Source organism: Scyliorhinus canicula, chromosome 18 (assembly GCF_902713615.1).
Source record: "Scyliorhinus canicula chromosome 18, sScyCan1.1, whole genome shotgun sequence".
Taxonomy (NCBI): domain Eukaryota; kingdom Metazoa; phylum Chordata; class Chondrichthyes; order Carcharhiniformes; family Scyliorhinidae; genus Scyliorhinus; species Scyliorhinus canicula.
In genome coordinates, this window is record NC_052163.1 from 80,691,623 (window position 1) to 80,714,189 (window position 22,567).

At 47.3% G+C, this 22,567-nt stretch overlaps 1 protein-coding gene across 1 annotated transcript in view; it reads right to left on the reverse strand.

Moving 5' to 3' along the window:
* Positions 1-22,567, reverse strand: part of LOC119953642 (cyclic AMP-responsive element-binding protein 3-like protein 3) — a 72,084-nt gene that overhangs the window by 35,870 nt on the left and 13,647 nt on the right. Inside the window, exons 2-3 of the mRNA XM_038778115.1 lie at positions 9,177-9,323; positions 5,440-5,728 (exon numbers count right to left, since the gene is read on the reverse strand). Of these exons, the coding sequence (XP_038634043.1) occupies positions 5,440-5,728; positions 9,177-9,323 (436 nt within the window). The remainder of the gene's footprint in view (positions 1-5,439; positions 5,729-9,176; positions 9,324-22,567) is intronic.

Consider the following 22,567-nt stretch of genomic DNA (forward strand, 5'->3'; position numbering starts at 1 on the left):
AACGTCGGTACCCACCCCCCTCTCTCAACGCCGGTACCCGTCCCCTCTCTCTCAACGTCGGTATCCACCCCCCTCTCTCAACGCCGGTACCCGTCCCCTCTCTCTCAACGTCGGTACCCACCCCCCTCTCCTCTCCTCTCAACGCCGGTACCCGTCCCCTCTTTCTCTCTCTCTCAACGCGCCACTTCCGCAGCGGGTGAAACTGACGCGTATCGTGTCAGTCCGCTGCTGGCCCTTTCAGGAACGGAGATTAACGGCTTAAAAGAAGACCCCGACGCCGGAGTCATCCGCACCGCTTTTGCCCGCCGGTAATGGGCGTCACGCAGGTCTTCGGAGAATTTCGCCCAAGATGTGCAATGTGACAGACCTCAGCCAGAATGTACAGAGGCACTCGACAATCACAGTGAGACTACTGGTGACTCCGGTGACACCACGTTACTTCAAACCTGAATTCCTGAATGTTTTTACTCAGGACGTGGGGTATCAAGAAATCTCAGCTGACTCAAGTGAACCTGCAATGACTCTGGATGGGGAGCGGCAAGAAACCAAAGCTGATTCAGGTGAACCAGAAAGGGCTCCAGACAGGGAGCATTGACAAGCCAAAACTGACACAGGTGAAAGAGACCAGACTCCAGACGGGGAGCATCTACAAGCCAAAGCTGATTCAAGTAAGCTGGACATGACTCCAGACGGGGAGCGCCGCAAACTCAGTGACGGCACGCTCAAGAAAACAGCAGATGCCACAAAGGACACTGGCACGAGTAACTGTGTGAAGGACTCAAATTATCCACAGAGTGTGGTCCTTGAGCGCAGCAAACACGGCAGCAAAGCCAACACAACAACAACGTCAAAGACAATAACGAGAAGCGTACCAAAGGCAGCAACGTCGATAACAAGCACGACAAAAACAGCAACAATGGAACTACGACTGGTACGACATGGTACAACTCTGCACAATGTTACTGCTCAGCTCAGTACAATGACATACCATGGCAGGACGATGCATCTTACCAATTCTCGTTTGCTGCACTACCAACAGGCAACCTGTCTTTCAGGACAGATTGCATACATCGCTACCACAAGCATCGGAAGAAAAAAGAAAGACTCCAAATCAAACAATGAAGTGATTTTACCACTTCTTGGTTCCTTATGCACAGGGACACTGATGGCGTTCACAAGGGCATGGCACCATCAACATCACCACCTCACCAACCAAACAAGAAAGACACTCGACCATAATAATTAATGAATTTTGGACTCATGCATATGATTTGGACTTCTTGTTTAATGATCACCATTATCATACTTTGTGTATATCATCACTTATCTACCTAGTTTGTTCAATTTTCTTTAACACTGTACAGAAAATATGTAACACAAAAAAGGGGGGATGTGGTGCTATGCATCACTGTAAATGCACAAGGGGTGAATGTAGATACACATAGACTAGCTAAACACTAGAGGGAGCACCAGAGACATGACACACAGACAATCAACCAATAGGCCAGTAAGATAGGACACAACCAATGGGCATTCACGATACACACAGAAGTGACACTACCACAGGGGGGCATTACACCAACCCATATATAAGAACACAGCACACATGATCTTCCTCTTTCCAGTGGAGACACTCAGTGTGTACACAGGGTTGATTTGAAACACATCACACCCACCACCTGGATTGTAGCAGACTGGTTCGTCAGTCTGAGTAGCTATAGCAGGATTAACAGGTTGTGGGTGCTGGCAACGGCGCCGCTCCTGATGGCCCCAGGGAAGTATTCAGTGAGTCCAGTGTTAGAGGCAGTTTAGGCAAAATTTCAGGTTGAGATGCCGATCAAGGGGAGCCATCGGTCCGAGCCGGGGAGAATGGATGCAAGATTTTGGGGATGGGAAGACAAGGGGATTAAGGAAATGAAGGATTTGCTCCTGGGGGGGTGCGATTTGTGAGTCTGGACTGCGAGTTTGGGCTGGCACAAGGCGAAAGCTCTAGGTATATGCAGGTTCGGGACTTTGCAACCTTCTCGATAGCCCCTGCCTCCTCGCTGTTGCAGGCGGTGCTGTCAGCAGTGGGGGTTGGAGAGGGGGTTGTCTCAACGATTTACAGGTGAATCTTTAAGGAGGACAGGATGTCCATGGAGGGGATTAAGGTGAAGTGGGAGGAGGAGCTGTGGGTGACGCTGGAGGGCCTTCTGTGGTGTGAGATGCTGCAGAGGGTATCAACCTCATCATGAGACTGGGCTGATAGGGCTGAAGACATTGTACAGGGTCTACCTCACAAGCCGGATATTTGAGGGGATGGTGTATGCCTGGTGAGCGATGTGGGAGGGGCCCTGTGAATCACCTACATATGTTTTGGTCATGCCCAAAGCTGGAAAGGTTTTGGAGGATGGTGTTCAGCACCGTTTTGGAGGTTTTACTCCTGGACGTGGAGCCCGGTCCCCTAGAAGCCATATTCTGGGTGTTGGACCGGCCAGAGCTGCAGGTAGGAGCGGGGCAAATGTTTTAGCCTTGGCCTCACTGATTGCTTGTCGGCAGGTCTTGTTGGGGTAGAGGTCAGCTTCTCCTCCCTATGCCTTGGCATGGCAGGAGACCTACTGGAGTCTCTGACCCTAGAAAAGGTGAAGTTCGAAGTGAGGGGGGCGAGTGATGGGTTCTACGATTGTTGGGGTTTGTTCATCATGAATTTTCGGGAGTTGGTTACCGTTGACTGTTGAGGGAGGGGGCCGTTGGGTGGGCTGGGGGTGGGGGGGTTATGGGTTTGTTTTGTATTGTAAAACAGTTGTAAATTTGTTGAATAAAAATACTTCTTGAAAGAAATTCCCAAACGGGTCATAACGGTCAGTACCGAACTGGCCAACCTTATATACAACATAGATTGAGTTTCCCCCGCCCTCTTAGTAAAGGAGCTCGTACTCAGAAAGAGACATCATTCCCACCCCGTAAGTCCCAAACATGGGTTATGACATCCAGCAAAAACCAGAATCGATATTTCTCACTTATTTCTGATATTTTACTCGACTGCTTTCGTTGTTCAAACTGAGAGGAAATATTTAGTGAAATGTATATCTGCTGCCCTCTAATGGTCACTTTCAGGTAAGGTATGTTTACAGGCTATTGGACCTGTCACCCTTTGTTCAATTATTTTGAATACTTTGGATCTTCTCCCCATACTGTGTATAAGAGAAAAATCAGGAGCAGCTCCTCTCAGTGACTTTCACAATTACTACAGCCAATGATCTACTTTCGAATAGTATTTCTTGTATAATAATAATCTTTATTGTAACAAGTAGGCTTACATTACCACTGCAATGGAAGTTACTGTGAAAAATCCCCGAGTCGCCACATTCTGGCACCTGTTCAGGTACACAGACGGAGAATTCAGAATGTCCAACTTACCTAACAGCACCTCTTTCGGGACTTGTAGGAGGAAACCAGAGCACCCGGAGGAAACCCTCGCAGACACAGAGCGAACGTGCAGACTCCGCACAGACAGTGACCCAAGCCAGGAATCGAACCTGGGATCCTGGCACTGTGAAGCTACAATGCTAACCACTGTGCTACCATGCCGCCCTTGTCATAACGTAGGAGGAACATAATAGTTCACAATTTACATAGATGATTTGGAGTTGGGGACCAAGGGCAATGTATCCAAGTTTGCAGATGACACAAAGATGAGTGGTAAAGCAAAAAGTGCAGAGGATACTGGAAGTCTGCAGAGGGATTTGGATAGGTTAAGTGAATGGGCTAGGGTCTGGCAGATGGAATACAATGTTGACAAATGTGAGGTTATCCATTTTGGTAGGAATAACAGCAAACGGGATTATTATTTAAACGATAAAATATTAAAGCATGCCGCTGTGCAGAGAGACTTGGGTGTGCTAGTGCATGAGTCACAGAAGGTTGGTTTACAGGTGCAACGGGTGATTAAGAAGGCAAATGGAATTTTGTCCTTCATTGCTAGAGGGATGGAGTTTAAGACTAGGGAGGTTATGTTGCAATTGTATAAGGTGTTAGTGAGGCCACACCTGGAGCATTGTGTTCAGTTTTGGTCTCCTTACTTGAGAAAGGACGTACTGGCACTGGAGGGTGTGCAGAGGAGATTCACTAGGTTAATCCCAGAGCTGAAGGGGTTGGATTATGAGGAGAGGTTGAGTAGACTGGGACTGTACTCGTTGGAATTTAGAAGGATGAGGGGGGATCTTATAGAAACATTTAAAATTATGAAGGGAATAGATAAGATAGATGCGGGCAGGTTGTTTCCACTGGCGGGTGAAAGCAGAACTCGGGGACATAGCCTCAAAATAAGGGGAAGTAAATTTAGGACTGAGTTTAGGAGGAACTTCTTCACCCAAAGGGTTGTGAATCTATGGAATTCCTTGCCCAGTGAAGCAGTTGAGGCTCCTTCATTACATGTTTTTAAGGTAAAGATAGATAGTTTTTTGAAGAATAAAGGGATTAAGGGTTATGGTGTTCGGGCCGGAAAGTGGAGCTGAGTCCACAAAAGATCAGCCATAATCTCATTGAATGGCGGAGCAGGCTCGAGGGGCCAGATGGCCTACTCCTGCTCCTAGTTCTTATGTTCTTATGTTGTGCACAGCAAGCTCCCTCAAGCAGCAATCAGAAAATGACCAATATCAGTAGGGGGTAAACGTGCTGGACACCAGAGAGAACTCCACCAAATCAGGCTGTGCAATTTATTACATCCATTTTGCTCAAAAGCCAGTCAAAGTTTTGGCAGCGCAGCGTTCCCTCGACACTACGCTGGAGTGTGAATTGGACATATGTGCTCAAGTCTTGAACGACCTTCTGACTCAGAGGCGAGATTGCTTCCATTGAGTCATAGATAACACCTTCTGCTGGTAGAAGGTGGCGCTTGTACCGGTAATCCATTGCGTAAAGCACTTTGCTTGATTGCAATGTCATAAGGCTATAACATGAGCGTCAGAAATCCCCTACCCCTGCAGACAACAGCAGTTGGATAGCACAATTGGGTTTATTCCCCCTTATGTTGGGAGGGGAGGACAGGCAGGATGGCCACTCCCGATTGCCATCCAGTGGCAGCTGCTGGGAAGTATGAATGTGGCGATGATGAGGATCACGTTCCCCTGTGATGCCCAACAGGGTCAACTAACCTGTAGACATCTGCCTAAACTCAAGCATGAAGAACAATCCTTTGAGTGAGTGCTGAAAAATTCTTGGGATCTTTGGGAGGAACAAAGTTATGTGGCATGAGAATTTACTCGAGTTACTGAGTTGCATTGAAAGAGTTCCACGTTTGACGCCATGTGATTACTTCTGTGCATTAAACATAAAATGCTGAACATGCTGCATTCTCACAGACATAAGGACTAACTGCTGGGAAATTAAGGAGAAAGAAATTAATTATTTACTCCAACCCCTAGGAGACGGTGGTCAGAAAGAAACACAAATTCTTACCAAAACCGATGGAGATTTCTGCATCTGGGATATCCGTCTCTAGCGCTCTTCGACCAGTAGCCCAGCAGCTGGACTCGGGCCCAGTGTGAAAGGTTGGCTCGACATGTCCCCCTTCAATGTTCTGGGGGCTGTTGGATGGCACACAGTGCTGGGGACTGTCCAGCTGGTCAGAGAGGTGGTCTTCAGATATCCCGCTGTCACTGCCAGCCGAGGACCAGAGTGGGGAGGCAGGGACCGCTTCACCGAGGATCGAAGACAGAAACTCCTCGTTGCTGCTACCATCGTGAATCTGAGGGCCAACAACAGGGGGTTGGGTTAGTGACAGCCCGGAAGAATCCCACCAATACTTTACTAACCAAAATTGGGGAGGATCTCGGGGGCTTACAGTGGTGTGTGTCTGTGAGGACAACCAAGAGTTATGATTCTCTGCGGAGTGAAGAAGTGAGGTTGGTGATTGGGAAGTATGTGGAGATTAATCAGAACGGGGAGGTATCAACGGCCATGTTTTGGGAGGCGTTGAAGGTGGTGGTCCAAGGTGAGATTATCTTGTTCAAGGCACAGAGGGACAGGAGGAGGATGAGCATGGATGGTTGTTGGAGGAGATAGTCGAGGTGAACAGAAGATATGCGGGGGCGCCCACTGAAGAGTTGTTGGTGAAGAGAAAGAGGTTGCAGGGGCAGTGCGATAGGTTGACGACAGGCAGGACGGTGGGGCAGTTACGGAGGGCGAGAGGGGTGCAATATGAATATGGGGAGAAGGTGAGCTGCATGCTGGCCCACCAGATGAGGAGGCAGGTTGCGTCCAGGGAAATATTAAACGTGCAAACTGAGAAGGGGCAGGTAGTGTCAGAGCCGAGGAGAATAAATTAGATGTTCAGGGATTACTACGAGAAGCTGTACAGGGTTGGGCCGGGTATATGGGATGGTTCCTGAACAGATTGGAGTTCCTAAGGTTGGCAGAAGAGAGGAGGCAAGCATTGGAGGAGCCACTGGGGCTGAGAGAGGTGACTGACAGTATTAGGAGGATGAAGTCGGGGAAGGCTCCAGAGCCGGATGGCTATCCGGCGCTATTTTATAAGACATTCGCAACGGAATTGGCACCGCACTTGTTGGGGATGTTTAGTGAGGCAATGGAGAAGGGGGACCTGCCAGAGCCACTGACGCAGGCGTCAATTACTAATCCCGAAGAAGGGGAAGGATTCTTGGAGTTGTATAGGCCCATTTCACTGTTGAATACAGACATGTAAGTGCTGGCTTAGTTGGTGGTGGGGAGGATAGAGGGATGTGTGCGGGGTGGTCGCTGAGGATCAAACGGATTTGTAAAGGGCAGGCAGCTCTCCAGTGACGTCAGGAGGCTGTTAAATGAGGTTATGACTCCATCAGTGGGGCGGGTGCCAGAGGTCATTGGCTCTATGGATGCAGAGTAGGCTTTTGGTCAGGTGGAGTTGAGGTATTTATTTGAGATCTTGGAAAGGTTTGGGTTTGGCCCGAAGTTTGTGACGTGGATGCGTTTGTTATATGTAACTTCGTCGGCAAGTCGATGTATAAATGGGATGTGGTATGGAGATTTGGGCTGCATAGAGGTATGAGACAGGGTCTCCGCCGTCGCTATTGTTGTTCACGCTCGCAATTGAGCCCTTGGCATTGGCTGAAGGGGTCTGTGGAGTGGCAGGGGATTGTGAGGAGGAGTAGGGAGCACCAGATGTCATTGTACACAGACGACCTGTTGTTCATGTTGGACCTGTTGGAGAGTAGGGTAGGATCATGGGAATATTGGAGAATTTTGGGGCCGTCTCAAGGTATAAGTTAAATATCGGGAAGGGCCAGGTATTTTCAGTGAATGCGGTGGGGGAGGCCAACCTGGGGGTGTTACCATTTAAACTTGCTGGGGAAAGGTTCAGGTATTTGGGGATTCAGGTGACGGGCGATGGGCTACGATGCACAAGTTGAATTTGACAACGTTGGTGGAGGAGATTAGGGGGGATTTTAAGAGATGGGACACACTGCACCTGACACTGGCGGGGAGGATGCAAGTTGTGAAAATGAATGTCCTGCCAAGATTCTTGTTTGTTTTCCAGACTCTCCCAATTTTTCTCCAAAGGCCTTCTTCCGGGGGGGGAAGTGAACGGGAACTGGTGAGGGTGAGGGTTGTATCTGGAAGGACAGTTTTCAGGTCTGGATGAGTTGTGGGAGAGGTTTGGGTTGCCGAGGGGGAGTGATTTTAGGTCCATGCAGGAGAGGTTCTTTGCAAGAATGAAGTGGAGGATGTTTCCCAGGTTGCCGGGTACACCTGGTTGGAGGAAAGGCTGCTGCCAGATGAGTTGAGGGTCAGTAGGATTGGGGACACATATGGGTGGTTGGGAGAGCGGGAGGCGGGGTGCAAATGGTGAGGATCAAGAGCAAATGAGAGGAGGAGTTGGGAGGAGGGAAATAGGCTGGGGACTGTGCTGCGAGTCGACGTGTAGGGTGAATTCAACTTCCTCTTGCACAAGGATGACCTTGATTCAGTTCAAGGTGGTGCATAGGGTACATATGCCCAGGCGAGGATGAGTGGGTTCTTTCAAGGGGTGGCCAATGAGTGCGAGAAGTGCGGACGAGGGCCGGCGAATCATGCGCACATGTTCTGGGGTTGCAAGAAGTTGGAGAGTTTGCCTCACGGCGCCGAGGTCCCAGGTTCGATCCCAGTTCTGGGTCACTGTCCATGTGGGGTTTGCATATTCTCCCCGTCATTGCATGGGTTTTGCCCCCACAACCCAAAGATGCGCAAGCTAGGTGGATTGGCCGTGGTAAATTGCCCCTAATTGGAAAAAATGAATTGGGTACTGTAAATTTATTTTAAAAAGTGACTTTTTTTAGTTACTGGAGAGTTACTGGGAAGCAGTTATCTAAAATTGTGGAGGTGGAGGCCAGGCCAGGCCCAATGGTGGTGATTTTTGGGGTATCAGAAATGGCGGAGCTACTTGAGGGGAAGGGGCAATGGCCTTCACCTCTCTAATTGCCCAGTGAAGGATCTTGCTGAATTGGAGGTCGGATACGCCGCCAGGGGTGGCAGCCTGGCTGGGGCACCTGTACAACTTTCTCTGGTTTGAAAAGATTAAATTTGAGTTGAGGGGGTTGACGTTGGGTTTTGAGACATGGTGGGGTTTGCTCATGACAATGTTTGAGGAACTGTTTGTCGTGGGGGTTGGGGAGGGCAGGGGGTAAAAAGGGTTAAAATTTCACAAACTGTGGACAATGGGATTGTGAAGTGTGTTATTGTATATGTTTCCTTTTTTTACACATATTTAGAATAAAATGTATTTAAATGCATTTGCGGAGGGGTGAGTCAAGGTTTTGCCCTGTATGTAGGAGAGGGTTGAATTGGGGTGACCATGCCTTGTGTGGGGTTGAATTGGGGTGATGATGCCCTGTGGAGGAGTGAGTCAAGGTTCCGATGCCCTGCGTGGGGGTGATTTGGGATTATGCTATCTTGTACTTGTGGGGTGAGTCAGGGTTATGATACCCCATGTGGTGATGTTGAATTGTGATTACATTGCCCTATGTGCCATTGAGTTGGGGTTATGATGCTCTATGTAAGCATAAATCAGGGTTACAATGCCCTGTTTGAGGATTATTCTGGATTACGATGCCTGTACGTGTCGGGATGACTGAGTTGCAGTGCCCTATATGTGCGTGGATGACTCTATGTCATATATATTCCATGTACGTGGGGGCGTTCGACATTTTGATGTTTCTTACACTCGGTTGTGTCATGCCCCAGCTCCCTGCAGTCCCCCTGCCATCTGCATGGAAGCCCTCGTGGCGAAGTATCCCATCCTGTTGGTCAAACAGTAGATCCAGGAGTTCCACGCTGTCCAGATCATGAGGCAAGCCATCTGCTGGCAGCTAGAAAAACAAAAACAAACAATATTTCACCTCAAATCCAAGGGAACAGGACCAATATTAGCCCAGTAGAGTGGTTTACACAGGTAGTCAATCAAAAACTCCCGTAAAGCCTTTGATAAAGTGTCACAGAAGGTAAAGGTAAAGAATCTTTATTGTCACAAGTAGGCTTATATTAACAGCGCAATAAAATTACTGTGAAAAGCCCCTAGTCGCCACATTCCAGCACCTGTTCAGGTACACAGAGGGAGAATTCAGAATTCTAAGCTGGTACGGGAATTGAACCCACGCTGATGGCCTTGTTCTGCAAAGTAGCTGTCTAGCCCACTGAGCTAAACCAGCCCTAGAAGAGATTGGTATCCAAAATTAAGGCTCCTGGGACTTGGGTAACTCATTATAATGAATTGATTGACAGAAAACAGGAGTAGGAATGAACAGGTTATTTCCAGGTTGACAGGGTGTTACCAGTGGATTGCTGCAAAGGTTCAAGCTTGGGCTGCAGTTTATTATGATCCATATCAGTGAGTAAGATGAGAGGACCCAGGTGCAATGTACTAAAATTTGCTGATGTCCATACCAGCTGGGAATGTAAGCTGTGAGGAGGACTCATAGAGGATGTAAAGTGATAAATGATTGGGTGAGAAATGGGCAGATGGAGAACAGTGTGAAGAAGTGTGAAATTACACACTTTGCTAGCAAGAATGGAAAAGCAGAATTTTTTTTTAAAGTGAAAGACAAGTAAATCTAGGCTTTTAGAGGGATTGGGGATCTTTGTACACAAATCCCATGTAGGTACAGCAAGCAACTAGGAAGGAAAATTGTCTACTTTGCAAGAGGATTGGAGTATAAGAGGAAGGACGTCTTGTTGCAATTACATCGGGCCTTTGGTGAGACCACATTGAGCACTATGAAGTTTTATCTCTGTACCTAAGGAAAAATATACTTGCCTTAGAAGGTGCAGATGCCTGACATGAGAGTTTGTCCAGTGAGTAGTGATTGAGCACACTAGGCCTATATTTTCTGGTTTAATAAAATGACAGGCGATTTCATTGAAATACCTAAAAGTCTTTGAGAGCTCAGCAGCTGGAGAATATTGATCTATGGGTTGCATTCTCAGGATAAGGGGTTGACAATGTAGAATCAAGTGAGGTGAAACTTCTTCGCTGAGAGAACTGTGAATCTTCGGAATTGACTATTTTAGAGGGTTCTGGATGCCACTCAGTCCACCTGGCCCATGTCCGTGTTCTTGCTCCACAGACACCTCTTCTTATTTTAATTCCTTCCTCCTTCCTTGTGCCTCACAGCCCCTTATTCCCTTCTTCCTCAGGCCAACCACCCTTCACCCCCCCCCACCCCCAATGCATCAATGTTGTCTGCTTCAACAACTCAACAGAGCTGTAAACTCAACTTCTCGTCACTCTTGGGCCTGGTACGTAAAGAAGAGTTATATGGATCATGTAACTGAGCTTAAGCCATGGCACAGAGTCGCTAGAGGACTACCTGCGCGACCGAAAAGTTCTTGCACGGGAATGTAACTTTCAGGCTGTAACTACCTCCCAGCATATGGAACTCGCTGTCCGTGATGTGTATGTTGCAGGGGTCCGGTCTAACTACGTGCGCCAGCATCTCCTCAGAAAAGGTGCCCAGAACTTGGAGGACACTGTAACGATAGCAACCTCGCTGGAGGTCACGTTTCAAAGATTGAACTCGTTCCCCGCCGACAACGCCACCACATCGTGTGCCCCCGACCAGAGACTGCCTCTGGCCTGCGCCGCGCGGCCACCCGCCCATCATGGAGAGCCATCGTGCCATTTCTGCGGTCAGCCCCAACACCCACGGCAGCACTGTCCGGCCCGCAACGCAACCTGCAGCAGTTGCGGTCGAAAAGGACATTTTGCTAAGGTATGCCTGTCTAACTCTAAACCCTCTAACTCTCCCGCTATCCAGAGAAATCGCTCCCCCAACTCGCAGGCCCGCAGACCCCGCAATGTTGCAGCGTGTCTGCTGACTCCGCCTCCGCCCGATATGTGCGACTCAGGGGGGCCGCCATCTTGGCAATCCTCCCCCACGCAGCCGGCCATGTGCGAGTCATGGGGGCCACCATCTTGGGCGCCATCTTCCTCGCCTCCCGCCACGTGCGATCCACGGGGGCGGCCATCTTGGACGCCACTTTCTTCATCACCCGCCACGTGCGATCAACGGGGGCCACCATCTTGGCCATCACCCGATGTTCATATCGACGACTACGACCTCCGCGGACAGTCATCACGGGGCCACTCCAGCACTGCTGATCAAGCCACCGACTACCCGCAACTCAACGCAGTCACTTTGGACCAGTCGCGGCCAAAGCACCTCAGAAGCTCAATGATGTCCATTCAGGTCAACGGATACAAGACACCATGCCTCTTCGACTCCGGGAGTACTGAGAGCTTCGTTCATCCAGACCTGGTAAGACGCTGTTCGCTCCCTATCTTCCCAGCACGGCAAACTATCTCCCTCGCCTCGGGATCGCACTCGGTTCAAATACAAGGGTGCACCGTTGCAACATTAACAATACAGGGCGCCAACTATTCTAACTTCCTGCCATCCTGGGGTTATAGCTGGTAGTCCTGCCCTTGTCGAGCAGGTACTGACGCAGCTCGTCGCTCATGAAGACGAACCCCGGTCGCTGTGTACATAGCTGGGGAAACCAAACAGGGTGAAGACACTATGCAGGGCTCTGATGACTGTGTGGGAGGTCATGTTGGGGCACGGGATAGCAAAAGGGAATCGGGAGAACTCATCGATGACATTTAGGAAGTATACATTCCGGTTAGCCGAGGGGAGTGGCTGGGGAAGCCGTACAGGGCGAAGACACTGTGCAGGGCTCTGATGACGGTATGGGAGGTCATATCAGGGCACGGGATAGCAAACGGAAAACGGGAGAATTCATCTATGACGTTGAGGAAGTACACATTACGATTGGTCGAGGGGAAGCAGGCTCAGTTGTAGGTCTATTAAAGCCACAGTTTACTTCCTCTCGTGTCTTGAGTGAATTGATGGTCACATCAACCTCAAATCATATTGTGATGCAATTTCTGCTGACTCAAATGTGTGCTGACAGTGGGCCGAAAGAACTATTGATAAAATGTGTTGGGTTTTTAACAAACAATTGTGTCAAAGGTACAGAGTGTTCTCATTCTCTAGATGGTGTTTGGATTAGTACATGTAGAGTTGGCCAAAGTCCATCTCTTCAGAAGGTGTCACAAGTACTGGTGACAACACGTGCAAGTACCAACCATCACATATCAGCGTCTTTTACTTTGTGCTATGTACAAGCAACAAGAAATACAACCATGGCTCCATTGATTAACAATAATAAATAACTTAGATAAATAACATAATTAAATTAATCAGATGGTGTCATTAGATCATAATGTTGAGAGTTCAGTTCAATAAGTACTTGATCCAGGGACATAACCTTTTTTGGAAAGGCTTTAAGCAAGTGGGGGCAGTTTTGATTTAGGATGTCTGTATAAGGTGGGGAGGAGATAGCAAATTGGCAATGTGCGGCTCATCTGCCACAATTTTTATTTCCATTGACTTCATTTCTCAGTGAGCCATCATCAACAGATCTCTGTGTTAGACAGTGAGGCTGAAAATACCAAGCTTTACAGAGAGGGATTCACATCTTTACACATATCACCTTGAAAATCTTTAAATCCCGTAAATTGTTATGTATTCAAGTAATACTATTGGCTCATGTAATGAGATATGTAGTGACATCAGCGGAGCATTTTGCCAGAGCAACATCTCTTAAAACCGTGCACTATGTTTTTACAAACTTAAAGCGCGGCACTTCTACTTTTTTTTCTCTTTGCGGTAACAGCAAATATATAGCAGAAGAGAAAATTGGCGATGAGGATTTCCGCCAGAGGAAACTGGTGACGAGGATTTGGGCATAAACAAAAGCCATCTATTAGGATTCGGGCAATAAACAACCGTCGCCGAAGATTTGGAGGTCTGAAAAAACCATCGTCACTCAGGCTGAAAATCATCGCCGTGCTTATGACAAGTTGGAAAAAAACTTCAGATCATAGAGAGACGTTGGTGAGTCAGGCAATCAATCGCAACAGCCGCTAATGCAAAATAAGGACTTTGAAAATTAATCGGGACACAACTGAGAGTGACTGGAACATGCTTTTTCATTTTAATAATCAAAGTTTCAGGTGTACTTACTACTTGTAGTGGGTGGAAGCTGCGGAGACCGCACACATGACACTGTAAACGGGATGCAGGAATGGGAACCTGGAAGGCTGCTGACTCTGCAACCTACCGATCGGGAACTCACAGTCCAGGCAACGGAAGAACTAGTTTGCTTGTGGGCTTGGAGATTGCTTGCTTTCAGGAAACAAACTGAAGGGAGAAAGGCTGAAAGCTAAAGAAGCACAAATCAGGGAAACAGGATCTGAAAATTGGCAGGAAAAAGTGGCGCCATGGATGCATTTGACGAGGCATGGAATTCTGGGCCAAACTGAGAGGTGACTGTTGTGTGTCAATACCAATCAATCCTGGTAGCTCTGAATTTCCCGATAGACTCATAGCAGCAGGCAATACAGAACAACATCAAGCTCTGATTGGTGGACTCCCCTTTAGGGTGGGAAAATAGTTTGCCAGACATTGAGAGGTGGAGGAGACTTAAAGCAGTTCAGACACGGACCTCTGGAATCGGTGTGAAGTTTCAGAGCTTTCATTCAGTAAAGGTGCAAAGCAGCAACCAGAGCCGGGATTCTCCGTCGGCGTGATTCTCCGTTATGCCGGCACCCGGGGGTTTCCCGACGGCATGTGGCTGCCCCACAATGGGAAACCCCATTCACCTGCCGGCATAACAGAGAATCCCGCCAGCCAGTCGGGGCAGAAAAGTGGCTGGCCGGGACGGAGAATCCAGGCCCAGGTTTCTGGTATTCGGTCTGATGGACAGCCTGAGGCAAAAGTGAGGTCGTTGGCCTAACATCAGGATGTGAGCCTGCGAAGCCTTCAGCAAGGTGAGGAAGAGGCGCTAGTCAATGGCCAGCGAGTGGAGCAAAGGGGCAACTCTCAACGTCCAGGCCAGGGCTGAGGAGGATGGGTAGGCGACCAACCAATCAATCAACCACAGAACAGAGGCCATGCCAGATAGCCTGCAGCAGCAGCCAGGCAGTCAGCCAGGAACACACATGGTTGTCAAGGCTCGAGGCCCAGACACATGAGCGAGGCAGAGAGGTGAGCAGGCCAGCAATCATGAGAGGTGCGAAGGCCAGGCAAGCACTGGCATCGTGGTTTTCGGAGAGCAGTGACCAATGGCAGCAGGGTGACTCACCCGAGCCAGAGGCCAGCCAGAGCTGAGTGAGAGAGTGGGCAGCAACCAACATTTACTGTCTTTTTGCAAAAATGACTCCCTCTGATCGCCTTTTAAGATACTCTTGACAATTGACATCGCAGCCTTCCCAAAAATCATTGCAATTACCCTGGTAGGATTTTGGCAGTGAACTCCACCTAATGCTCACACCAATTCTTTTCACAATTTCTGAAGACTACCAACTCTATCATTCACTCTGTTTAATTCACCACTGTTTTTGAGAAGCTTAGACAATCGGCTGCTTTTGCTGAAGGAGGCTTCACTTGGCAGAAGATTTTGAAGATTCATAGTCATTGAAATTAAGGCAGATCGGTCAATGTGATCTGGCAGTCAAAAACACATGAAGGCAAGGCAAGAGGACAAAGCTAAGCAAAAGGACAGTTTGGCACTTTAAACAGTTTGAAATATTGAGCGGTGCCCAAACTGCACATTCATCCTCAACAGCAACATCCACCAGAGGTTTTGGTGACTTGTCTGAAGATTTTGATCTGCCAACCTCCAGGGAGACAACACACTGCCTAAAAAACTTGAACAAAAGGGGCAAGTGAACTCTGAAATGGGAATGGAACTACAATATACTGCTCAAGCGCATTGTTCTGTTGCTGATGTGGGGGAAGAAACCCACCCTGAACACATTGCCTTAAGACCAAAATCCACTGGGTATGATTGAATATTTAGTTCCAAATAAACAAGAAAACACGGGTAATATGGAAAATTTGTGATTGAGGTTCAAGGCCAAAAGCAGTTTAGAGTCTTCATGAGTCCCATTTTCTGAGGGTGAAGAGAAATAGCATGACGGAAAAGAAGAATTAATCGAATTTCTTTGGAAACCTCAAAGACAGTCTACTGTTATATTTGTAAATTGTTCCCTGACTCTTGTAAAGGGAAACAAAGCATTTATCAACGGGCACTCTAACTGGGGAAATGTTGGAAGAGATGTTACTAATCATTAAACTTCCAAAAGTCATATTAAAGCTGCGTGTGCTTTTGTTCAAAGATGTAAATTATCTGGAAAAATTGATTCTGCGTTCTTGGCTGAGTTTGAAAAGGAGTGTTCTGACGGGAGGAAAGTGAAATGAAATGAAAATCGCTTATTGTCACAAGTAGGTTTCAAATGAAGTTACTGTGAAAAGCCCCTAGTCGCCACATTCCGGCGCCTGTTCGGGGAGCCTGGTACGGGAAGTGCTGAGACATGTTGTTGCCATGGTCACACTGCTGTCTTCTTTGGGACTACCTCCAAGAGGACATAATAAGTCATTAATTTCGAGTCGAAGAAGTAATTCTTTTAGCTTGCATTGAATATCTCAGCGAATTTGATGAGCTTCTCAAAGATCACTTGAAAAGTCACCAATATTGTGGCTCAGGGAAGACCAACCTTTAGATGCACAGAACCTATGATGATTTCATTACTATAATGACAGAGCAGCTCAGAAACCAATTCACTAATGAAGTCAAAGATGCCAACTACTATCCCATAATAGTTGATTCAATACTAGATGTGAGTCGTGTGGACCAATTAACATTATGTTTAGATATGTGACCAGCGATGGTGAAGAGACTTCTCTGTTTTGTCCAGCTACTATAGAACATAGAACATTATAGCGCAGTAAAGGCCCTTCGGCCCTCGATGTTGTGCCGACCTGTGAAACCACTCTAAAGCCCATCTACACTATTCCCTTATCGTCCATATGTCTACCCAATGACCATTTAAATGCCCTTAATGTTGGCGAGCCCACTACTGTTGCAGGCAGGGCATTCCACGCCCTTACTACTCTCTGAGTACAGAACCTACCTCTGACATCTGGCCTATATCTATCTCCCCTCAATTTAAAGCTATGTCCCCTCGTGTTAGACATCACCATCTGAGGAAAAAGGCTCTCACTGTCCACCCTATCTAATCCTCTGATCATCTTGTATGCCTCTATTAAGTCACCTCTTAACCTTCCTCTCTCTAACGGAAACAGCCTTAAGTCCCTCAGCCTTTCCTCATAAGATCTTCCCTCCATACCAGGCAACATCCTGGTAAATCTCCTCTGCACCCTTTCCATTGCTTCCACATCCTTCCTATAATGCGGCGACCAGACCTGCACGCAATACTCCAAATGCGGCCACACCAGAGTTTTGTACAGCTGCAACATGACCACATGGCTCCGAAACTCAATCCCTCTACCAATAAAAGCTAACTGTACGCCTTCTTAACAACCCTATCAACCTGGGTGGCAACTTTCAGGGATCTATGTACATGGACACCAAGATCTCTCTGCTCATCCACACTACCAAGAATCTTACCATTAGCCCAGTACTCTGTCTTCCTGTTACTCCTTCCAAAATGAATCACCTCACACTTTCCTGCATTAAACTCCATTTGCCACCTCTCAGCCCAGCTCTGCAGCTTATCTATGTCCCTCTGTAACATGCAACATCCTTCCACACTGTCCACAATTCCACCGACTTTAGTGTCATCTGCAAATTTACTCACCCATCCTTCTACGCCCTCCTCCAGGACATTTATAAAAATGATAAGCAGCAGTAGACCCAAAACAGATCCTTGTGGTACACCACTAGTAACTGGACACCAGTCAGAACATTTCCCATCAACCACCACCCTCTGTCTTCTTACAACGAGCCAATTTCTGATCCAAACTGCTAAATCACCCTGAATCCCATGCCTCCGTATTTTCTGCAATAGCCTACCGTGAGAAACCTTATCAAATGCTTTACTGAAATCCATATACACCACATCAACTGCTTTACCCTCGCCCACCTGTTTGGTCACCTTCTCAAAGAACTGAATAAGGTTTGTGAGGCACGACCTACCCTTCACAAAACCGTGTTGACTATCCCTAATCAAATGATTCCTTTCTAGATGATTATAAATCCTATCTCTTATAAACCTTTCCAAGACTTTGCCCACAACAGAAGTAAGGCTCACTAGTCTATAGTTATCGGAGTTGTCTCTACTCCCCTTCTTGAACAAGGGGACAACATTTGCTATCCTCCAGTCTTCTGGCACTATTCATGTAGACAATAATATCATCAAGATCAAAGCCAAAGACTCAGCAATCTCCTCCCTAGCTTCCCAGAGAATCCTAGGATAAATCCTGTTTCTCTATCCCTGTTTCCCTATCCCTGTTTCCCTAGGATAAACCGTAGGGGCTGTTTAGCACAGGGCTAAATCACTGGCTTTGAAAGCAGATCAAGGCAGGCCAGCAGCACAGTTCAATTCCTGTAACAGCCTCCCTGAACAGGCGCTGGAATATGGCGACTAGGGGCTTTTCACAGTAACTTCATTTGAAGCCTACTTGTGACAATAAGCGATTTTCATTTCATTTTCAAATCCCATCCGGCCCAGGGACTTATCTATTTTCACACTTTCCAGAATTGTTGACATCTCCTCCTTCTGAACCTCAAGCCCTTCTAGTCTAGTAACCTGTATCTCAGCATTCTCCTCGATAACATTGTCTATTTCCTGCGTGAATACTGACGAAAAATATTAATTTAGCACCTCTCCTATCTCTCGGACTCCATGCACAACTTCCCATTACAGTCCTTGACTGGCCCTACTCTTACCCTAGTCATTCTTTTATTCCTAACATACCTATAGAAAGCTTTAGTGTTATCCTTGATCCTACCTGCCAAAGACTTCTCATGTCCCCTCCTGGCTCTTCTTAGCTCTCTCTTTAGGTCCTTCCTAACTAACTTGTAACTCTCGAGCGCCCTAACTGAACCTTCACGTCTCATCTTTACATTATCCTCCTTCTTCCTCTTGACAAGTGATTCAACTACTTAGTAAACCATGGTTTCCTCCCTCAACCACTTCCTCCCTGCCTGACAGGTACATACTTATCAAGGACACGCAGTAGCTGTTCCTTGAACGGGCTCCATATTTCAATTGTGCCCATCCCCTGAAGCTTCCTTCCCCATCCTATGCATTCTAAGTCTTGCCTCATCACATCATAATTGACTTTCCCCTGTCCATAACTCTTGCCCTGCGGTGTATACCTATCCCTTTCTATTACTAAAGTAAACGTAACTGAATTGTGGTTACTATCACCAAAGTGCTCACCTACCTCCAAATCTAGCACCTGTCCTGGTTCATTACCCAGTACCAAATCTCTCGTTTGCCTATCTACATACTGTGTCAGGAAACCCTCCTGCACACATTGGACAAAAACGGACCCATCTAAAGTACTCGATCTATAGCGTTTCCAGTTAATATTTGGAAAGTTAAAGTCCCCCATAACAACTACCCTGTTACTTTCGCTCCTATCCAGAATCATCTTTGCAATCCTTTCCTCTACATCTCTGTAACATTTCGGAAGCCTATAGAAAACTCCCAACAGGGTGACCTCTCCTTTCCTGTTTCTAACCTCAGCCCATACTACCTCAATAGACGAGTCCTCATCAAATGCCCTTTCTGCCAGCGTAATACTGTCCTTGACTAACAATGCCATCCCTCCCCCTCTTTTACCACCTTCCCTGAGTTTACTGAAATATCTAAACCCCGGAACCTGCAACAACCATTCCTGTCCCTGCTCTATCCATGTCTCCGAAATGGCCACAATATCGAAGTCCCAGGTACCAACCCATGCTGCAAGTTCATCCACCTTATTCCGGATGCTCCTGGCGTTGAAGTAGACACACTCTAAACCACCTTCCTGCCTGCCGGTACACTCCTGCAACCTTGAAACCTTACTCATGACCTTGCTACTCTCAACCTCCTGTATACTAGAGCTATAATTCAGGTTCTCAACCCCCTGCTGAATTACTTTAAACCCTCCTGAAGAGCGTTAGAAAATTTCCTGGAGGATATAGACACAACTATCCTACACATCTGAATGCCTGGAGGAAATCATTGCAAATTCAGGTTTGGACATCAAAAATTATCATGGGCAGAACTTCGATAATGCCACAAATATGACACGACAATATTCAGGTCTATAATCAAGATTCAACATTATTCATCCCACGTTCCAGTCACTCCTTGAATTTAATTTGCAACACAGCAGCTGAATCATTTGAGGCAGACATACTTTTTTTGACTTTGTTCAAGACTTGTATGCCTTCTTTTCGGTTCCACGTATCAGAGAAATATGCTGCAATCATGATTGGAGCAGGCACATGGAAAACATTTGTTGGTGAAAAGAATTTGTGACACCAGGTAGTCCACTCGTACAGATGCCCTTCTGGCTTTGAGACTGAACTTTGTCAATGCAAAGGAATGCTAATCAGACATGGCCACATCAAAATCAGAGAAACCAGGGGTGAAATTCTCCGACCCCCAGCAGGGTCGGAGATTCACCTGGGGCCGCCGAAAATCCGGCCCCCGCCGTGGCAGAGATTCTCCGCCACCTGGGAGGTGGCGCCGGTGGGAATCTCGCCACTCCGATCGGAGAGGCCCCTGCGGCGGTTCTCCGGCCCGCGATGGGCCGAAGTCCCACCGCTGGGAGGCCTCTCCCGCCGCCGAGGTTTGAACCACCTCTGGTAACGGCGGGATCAGCGGCGCGAGCGGGCCCCCTGGGTCCTGGGGGGGCGGGGGGCGATCGGACCCCGGGGGGTGCCCCCACGGTGGCCAGGCTCGCGATCGGGGCCCCCCACTCAGACTCCGGGCCAGTGCCCTGGGTGCACTCTTTCTTTTCCGCGGCCACCACGGCCTCCGCCATGGCGGAAGCGGAAGAGAAACCCACATCGCACATGCGCCGGTGGTGATGTCAGCGGCAGTTGGCCGCTGACGTCACCGCCGGCGCATGCGCCGACCGGCGAAAGCCTTTCGGCCAGCCCCGCTGCCGGGGGCGCCGGTTTTTTGCGCCAGTCTTCTGGTGCCAACCGCTCCGACGCGGGGCTAGCCCCCAAAGGTGCGGAGAATTCCCCACCTTTGGGGAGGCCCGACCCCGGAGTGGTTGGCGCCACTCCCCTACGCCAGGACCCCCCGTCAAACTGGGTAGGGGAGAATCCCGCCCCGGTATGAAAGCTGAAAGGAAAACTTTAACAGAGAAGTTGGAAATATACAACATTGCAGTGTTTATTGTTTTGTGGAACCATTTACTTCAACAGTTAATACTGTCAGCAAATCACTGCAAAATGTTAATAGAACTTTATTAAATGTTCAAAATTGGTAGCCTCAGTTAAAAGTTTAGTCATGGAAGTTCAAAATAACTATATCCCAGTGGAAGCAGAGGCAGTAGTCTTAACAAAGCTAATTCATAATCCTCAAGCTAGGAAGTTATTATTTGATGAAACTTGAGATAATTAAATCACTTTAGAAGGGGAAAAGATCATTGTTCCGACTGTCAGTGTACTTTGTGACACAATAATGGTGCAAATGCAGAGTAGAAGTGAATCTCTGAAGAAGAGTGATGAATTATTTTGTGTATTTATTGACAAAAGTTTGGATGTGAATGCTGTGAGTCACTGCAGTAAGGGGTAAATTGGGAGGATATAGACACAAATATTTTTGAAGTTGAAGTGAAACAGTTCATTCATTCATCAATAATGATGAGCTCTGTACTTCAAGGTCACCAGCTCATTTGTACAGACTTAAACATGATGGCTTGCAGGTAACCTTTTCAAATGTGAAAACCCTTCTGGAAATGTCAGAAATGCTCTGGTGAGCGTTCTTTCTCTGTATTGAAAAGAGTGAAAAATTACCTGTGAAATGAAATGAGCCAGGAACATTTTTCATGTTCAACAATACTGACAATTGAAAATGGATCCTTACAAGACTTTACCTACGATGATATGATTGATGAGTTTTTTGTGAAGAGAAAGTGCAGAAGAAAAGCCATCTCAATTGCCATGGATTGCAAACATCTGTTTTAGCAAAGAAATCTAAAAAAAATCTGTCCCTCTATCATGTTCTCCAGTCTAAATTTCTGTTCTTCAGGAGAGAACATGTGCTGGTCTGATATACTGGCTGGTGGTCACATGAAGACAGTTATAACCAGTGAGTAAAAAAACATCCCCCATTGTTCTTGGCTGGCCTTCAGAAAGTCTCTTCTTACTCTTCTGGACAATTAAAGAACAAAATACAACCAGACAGCTGCCAGCAGAGCCACTGATGTTAGACTTGGACTGGATACCCCACTTCATTGGAGTATTTGCTCCTGCACTGGCTTTTTTTGGCATATTCTGTCCTGCACTGGCCTGTGCTGTGTTGCAGTCATGTCATTGGCTGATTTCTCCATCCCGTTGCTCCTCAGCCAGTTCATGGTTTCTCTCCTCACACACAGGTCGCAACATTGAACATCTCTACCATCACGATGACAGCAGGTAGTGTTGGATTTCAATTTATCAATTACAGTGCAGGCATGTTGTTGTCATAGATTAAAGAGCACTGCGGCAGTCAGTCTATCAAGCAGTGACTTGGGGCTTCTGTGCCTTGGATTATGTGAACTGAGGGTGGGTGGGGTCAGGAGTGCAGTGATGTAATTGGAGATGAGGCTCAAAGCCATTGGCAGCAGGGTTCGACGTCATTTTTAGTATTGTTAAATATTGTGCCAAATTTGATCCTAACTTAGCAATGAGGCTGAAGACATTACACACTTTGCTTTGATGTGGAGATGCCGGCGTTGGACTGGGGTGGGCACAGTAAGAAATCTGACACCAGGTTAAAGTCCAACAGGTTTGTTTCAAATCACTAGCTTTTAGAGCAAAGCTCCTTCATCAGATGAATGAAGAGGCAGGTTCCAGAAATACATATACAGACAAAGTCAATGATGCAACACGATACTTTGAATGCGAGTCTTTGCAGGTAATTAAGTCTTTACAGGGCCTGTTCAAAAGATGTGCAAGTTCAAAGACTCAAAATAATGCTCACGTTCACAGAATAATTTCAAGAAGAAATTAGAAATAGCACTTGGGATATTGGAGG